A 6,319-nucleotide genomic window follows, 5' to 3' on the forward strand; every position below is an offset into this window, starting at 1 on the left:
CTCTGTAAACATAAAACGCCCATTATTATGTGGGTTGTGCTTATAATTAACGACTTCGACTGCGACCTCCCTGTTATTTTCAACCACTGTGCGTGCGAAGCAGCACTGGAAAGTCTTCCATCAATGACAACAATCAATCACGGCGATAGACTGCGCGAGGGATGTGGGATGCGGGAGAGGTAGCTGACACCAAAACCGAGGCATAGCACGAGGCGAGCAAGAAATCAAATTAAAGCGGCTCACACAGTGACAACAACAAGGCAAAATAAAATTCAGTGTAGAAAATAAGAAGATAAACTAGAAGAGAGGCGACAATCTGTAAAATAATCCAACAAAGTACCGACGGCAAATGCCGTTACTGCGCTCTCTTACGGCAGTCAAATCAAATGTTGCTGCCGCCTGCTCTCTCTCTCTCTCTTTGTTACTGTCTTTCTGCCTGTCAATTGAAAATACCATTTGCTAAACTTTAGTTTTTACTTTGTTTTTTTTTTTACCGCATATTTCGCTTCATGTCGAATAATTTGGGAATCATTTTATTTGCATTTCAATGTGTCTGCGTTGTGTATGTGTATGTGTGTGTTTTCAAGTTGCAGCTGATTCTTCTTTTATTCTTTTAGTTATATTTAGCAAGTTTTCAACATTTTACTTTGACTTGGATAATAGCATGGGCTGTTTTTGTTGTTTATAATAATAATTAAATAAGCATATGTTTTAGTTTTTAGCATTTCATTTACTTGTTATTATTGTTGTTGTTGTTGTTGGTTTACACGCATTGTGTTTGTTTTGTTGGTTTTTCCTTGTTGTTTAATTTAAATTAAATTAATTACTAAAATTATTTTATAACAAATATCACTACAATAGTTTGCATTTTTTTGTTTGTTTTTTTTTTTTCATTTCTTTTCTCTTCTTACTTGTTTGATGTTTATCGAGTTACTACAAATTACTTTAAAAAAAAAAACAAGTAAATTTTAATTATTTTCTTTTCTCTTTTGGGCTTTTTGGCAACAATCGTTCGCAGCTAATTTAGTTATAAATCAATAATTAAATATTTACTGGCTTTCCAATCGCCTGGGCGTTAATACGAAACACTTTTCAATTTAACATTAACTATTTATATGACAATAAAAAAATTACATGAGATGAACTCAAAAACTGAGTGGATATTACAAAATTTCTTATCTTTCTTCTTTTCAGTTTATCACAATTGTAATTCTGTTTTACTATTATATTCTCTCAAATAGAAAGCTATGCAAATCAAAAAGCCGCCGCTTCCTCTTCAGGGGTGCTCACGCACATTCACTCAGCGGATCTTTTTTACGGTCGTCTAAGCGTGCTGAAATACCAACACATATGCACATGCAATTGCTTAGGGCACCGTTCTTTTGCGCTCTCTCGCCCTATGTAGGTTTTCTTTATTGCCATACCGTTCGTTTCGTTTACATGTTTAACACCAGGCACATTGTAAGCCCTACAGTAAAACAGGGTACAGTGAAAGAAAAAGAGAATAGTATAACAGGATATTTAAAAAGCGTTTGCAGTGGTTTTTTCTTTCATTTTCTGTTTTCTACTTCATTGACGTTTACTTTGTAAGCGTCTGTCTCAGTTGTTGTTGCTGCTGCCGTTGCTGTTATTGTTGTTGGAGGAGGATCACACGTTGTAGCAGGAGATTTGCTGCAGTTGTTGGAATGTTGGCGCTGCCGCTGCCGTCGCCGACGTCGCAGCCGTACCGAAGGGCACAAACGAAGCTGGGCCCAAGTTAGCGCCGGCAGCTGCTGCTGCGAGGGAGGCGGCCGCCGCCGCTGCTGCTGCGTAGGGATGCATGCGATGCTGCGTGCGCAGATATTGGCGGTATTTGCCGCTCAGTTTGTCAGTCGACGCTGTGGGCGGCAGCCGGTGCATGGGCGTGGCCTCAGGACCGGCCTGATAATTACTAGGAACAGTTGCCATCGGCGAACGGTCAATTAGCAGCGCGGTCGCCGCCGCTGCCGCCGCGTCCCAAGGAGCAACAGGAGGTGGTAGGCAGTGCTGCTGCTGATGCTTGGCAGCGCTGCTGGCGTAGTTACTACTATTGCTGCTGCTGCCTGATAGCAAAGCATCCCGCTTGCCGGCGGCGTTGGCAGAGGCGGCGGCTGAATTGGTGGCTGCGGCTACGCTGTTGCTTTTTGCTGAATACAGCGATGCCGCATGTTGCAGCTGTTGATGTGTGTGTGTGTGTGGGTGCGAGTGCGTATGTGGGTGGGAGTGTGTGTGTGCGTGTGGGTGTGTGTGTGGGTGCTGTTGTTGCTGCTGATGTGGCGTTAGGGCAGCGGCCAACTGTTCCCATTGACTCGACGCCGACGCCGCTGCTGCTGCTGCTGTTGCGACTGAGTTGGCTGCTGCGTGGCTTTGGCTTTGGCTTTGACGACTTTGGTTGCGATGTTGCTGTTGTTGTTGCTGCTGTCGCAGCTGTTGTTGCTGTTGCTGCTGCTGCTGCACTGGATACAGCGCCTGCTGCGACATTTGTGACATTTGCTGCTGTTGCTGCTGTTGCTGCTGTTGTTGTTGCCGCAGCTGCTGCTGATAGGCTGCCTGTCGCTGTTGTTGTTGCTGCTGCTGTTGCTGTTGTTGCTGCTGCTGCTGCTGCATTTGGGTCTTGCGTCGCGCTGCGCTGCTGCTGCTTGGCGCTGACGCCACTGTTGCCGCACCACTGCCCAATGCCGCTGCGCTGCTTACTGCGCTGCTGGCAGCACTGCGTGCGCTCGCCGTCGCAGTCGCCTGCATGTTATTTACGAACGGGCTGCGCCGCTGCGACTCCATTTTGCGAAAATAGCAGGGATGGATCATCAGCAGCGGCTCGACACGCTGCCCGGCGGGCGGCTTTGGCTGATTGGGCAGCTCGTACTCGACGCTGCAGTCAACGTGCAGCGGAATGCTGTAGTCCTTGTTGCTGCTGACTGCACTGCTGTTGCCACTGCTGCTGTTGTTGTTACTGTTGCCGCTGCTGCTGGCGCCGTTGCCAACAGCTGTTGCTGTGGCGTTGCTACCGCGCTGGCTGCTAGCAGCAGCGACCTGCGTCCCAACTGCATGGCGTGTGTTGTTATTGTGGTTGTTGGCGGGTGGCTGCTGCTGTTGGCGTTGCTGTTGCAACAACTGTTGTTGATGCGCAGCAACTGCAGCATGATACATATGTTGTTGTTGTTGCTGTTGCTGCTGTTGATGATGATGATGCTGCTGCTGTTGTTGCTGTTGCTGCTGTTGCTGTTGTTGCTGCAGCTGTTGCTGCTGCTGTTGTTGCAGCGCTGCCGACATGCTGTGCGAGAGCGAAAGAGACGACATGGAGGACATGTCGTAATTAGCATAACACGCAGCCATCGTCATTTTCTACTTGTTTTTTCAGCACACACAAGACTTAAAGCTTTAATTTTGTTGTTCACTCTTTGCTTAATTTTTCAGCATTTCATTTTTTCTTTTTTCAGAGCTTTTTCACTGCACTTAGACTTTGACAAACTTTTTTTTTTTTGTTGGCACTGGTAATCCAAGAAGTGAGAGAAATAGACAGCGTTTAACTGTAATTAAAGCTGCTGTTTATCCGAGTGTGTGTGTTTAAATGTGTGTTTGTGTGTGTATAAGAGGAACCTTAATCCATATGTTGCTGCTGCTGCGTTTTTTTATTTGGAATTTGCTTTCGGTTTTGTTGATGTTTGTTTTCTTGTTGCTGTGTCGCACCCGTAATTCAATTGTTTTGCTTTTATTGTATTGGTTAATCAGTCTTGTTTATTTTCGTAAACTATTTTAGCTGCAAATTGAGTTTGTGTTTTGCTTGTTGTTTTTTGTTGTTGGTTCAGTCTTTATTTATATGCAAAAACACGCGTGTGGTTTACAGTTTTATTTTTCATACGCTATCGACAGGCGGAGAGATTTGCTCGAACACGTCCGTTCACGTTGAGCAGCGCAAGCGAAATGAAACGAACGCTTAAATGTTGTTAATTATTTTTTATTTTGAGCATTCAGCACGCTGGGAGCAAGAGCGTTATGCTGAATCGGCATAGACGTGCTGAATTGAGAGCGATAGAGAGAGATCAATAACAGCTGTTTCGCGACGCCAACGTCAATGTTAAGATGTTTGTTGTTGTTTTTATATTTGGAATTTTATCAAATTGCTTGCACTGTCACATAGAAATATTTTTTTTGTCACTTTATAAAATAGTTTTCTATAATTGTTTGCTGCAATTTTCAATTTATTTCAATGGCAATGACAAATTTATATCATTAATTTTTAGAGACTCTTCCGAGTTCGGTTTACGCAGTAGTCTGCACGCGTCAAGCTCTCTCAAGCGACTGTCTCTCGGAGTGTGGCCCTTTTTGCTGGCCAGCATTTTACCTGCTGATGTGCCATGGCTGCCGCACAGCTGATTGCCGACTGGGCTGTGACGTCGACACGTATTCAGCACTCACTCACACACACGCTACATTGTTATCGTTGCTGCAAACGCTTAAGCCAATTGCATTCAGTGGCTGTAACTGAAACACATGCCGCATCACATGTTGGCTCTCACTCTGTCTCTCTTGTGTACTCTGTGTGGCTGTCTATGTATGTGTGTGTGTCGGTTTAAGTGTTGGTGTCGTTTACAAATTCAGCTATATAATAGCCACGGCGGCCATCTTTACAACTGCTTTCGTGTTGTGCGAGAGAGCGACGTCGCTGCCTTTTTATTTTGTAATCATATTTCTGCTGCCGTTCTCGCTCTTTCGAGCGTGTGTTTTAAGTGTTGCCCTGCTTTAATTTTTATGATTTTTTTATGGCCTCAGCCTATGCGCAGTTTCAGTTTTATGCGCTGCTTTGATCATTCAAATGCTATCAAACTGTTGTTTGCTGCCATTTAATAGCCCTGGCGACAAGCTCTTGAAAAGCCAAGCGCATACATTCATACATGCACACATACATATGCAATCCTGCAATCCTGCAATCTTGTATAGATGGATGAATATGCAATATAATTTTAATATATGTATTTGTATAAAACCATATGCAAATATACACACATGCTTATGTACATGAGTATGTTTGCATATGATATATTCCGTTTCACATTATATGCTTCTGTGCTTCATACGTCTCCACATTAATTCCAGAGCTTTTGCTGTGCTATTTTACTGCAATTTGCTGTCATCTCTTACATATTTCTATTCGCTCTTTCACTCTACATTATGTACAAAGGTGCGGCACAAAAATAAAATCCCAAAAAATGAAACTAAGGCAAAAGCAAAACAACAACAATAGTCACACAACCGAGCAGTGGCAGCGGCAGCGGCAACGGCAACGGCAACGGCAGCTGCCCTGTGACAACAAAACCAACTACATAAAATAAAATTCAAACTAAGCCACACGGAAACTGCGCAATGAGCACAAAGATTTTTAGTGCAAAAGCTGCCAGCCAGCAAAAGAGATTATGCCCCTTCTCCTTCTGACAGACACAGAAAAACGAACAAAGCATAAGAAGCGACAACACACCAGCAGCCAACAGCAGCAGCAGCCGCAGCAGCAGCAGAACAGCAACAACAGTAACGAGCCAGCATTAAACTTAAATGTTGCAGACATTTCTGCACTAAAAACTAAGCAATTTAAGTCAGCGCCTTCCGTTCTCCCTCTTTCGCATAAGCGACACCGTCATCATCAGTATCATCGACAACGCCAACAATAACAACAGCAACGTCGACGTCGTCGTCGTCGTCGTCGTCTGCAAGCACATATACTAACTTGGACACACACACAGTAGACGATTACACACATTGTAATAAATAAGGAAGGTCGTTGCCATAGCAGCAGCCGCCGTTGGCGTCGTTGTTGTTTTTTTATTTCTTTTACCTTTTGTTGTTGTTAGTGCGCTGCTATTGCTGAGCGTGAGAATTCAGCACTTGAGGCTTTGGGCTCTCTCATTAGGTCTGTGTGCGTCTCTCTTGCTCTCTCGATGTATGTGTGCTTATTCAGCGTCGTTGATAACAAATCAGCTGTTTCGTGAAATACGCACGCAAACACACACAAGTCGACAATAATTTACGAGCGCCCGAGTACTATTCAGAAATGGGGAGGTGTGTCTGTGTCCGTGTATCAATATTGTTTGTATGTGTGAGTACTTAACTGTCTGGATATATGCCTGTGTGTGAAGCTTTGTGAATTTGGCGTGCCCATTGTAGTTGCCTTTGTTGTTGTTGTTGATGTTGAAGCATATGTTTTGTTTGCGTTTTTGTTGTTGTTTCTTTTTGCTGACTGCCTGCTTGCGTGCTCAACGCCGAGTCGGCCGCATTACAGTTGATTATGAGATGATGGTAAGGGCACATG

The 6,319-nt window shown here is 44.1% G+C and overlaps 1 protein-coding gene across 1 annotated transcript; it reads right to left on the reverse strand.

The window, feature by feature from the left end:
* Window positions 1–987: 987 nt before the first annotated feature.
* LOC111604885 (centrosomal and chromosomal factor) lies at window positions 988–4,332 on the reverse strand. Its single transcript, XM_030222905.1, has 2 exons — window positions 2,569–4,332; window positions 988–2,523 (listed from the first exon to the last, which is right to left on the reverse strand). Exons 1-2 carry the CDS (start codon window positions 3,355–3,357, stop codon window positions 1,648–1,650), a joined length of 1,665 nt encoding a protein of 554 aa, XP_030078765.1. The 5' UTR covers window positions 3,358–4,332; the 3' UTR covers window positions 988–1,647.
* Between the last annotated feature and the right edge of the window lie 1,987 nt (window positions 4,333–6,319).

This window comes from Drosophila hydei, unplaced genomic scaffold, assembly GCF_003285905.1.
Source record: "Drosophila hydei strain 15085-1641.00,03,60 unplaced genomic scaffold, DhydRS2 tig00000063-arrow-pilon, whole genome shotgun sequence".
Classification (NCBI taxonomy): Eukaryota; Metazoa; Arthropoda; class Insecta; order Diptera; family Drosophilidae; genus Drosophila; species Drosophila hydei.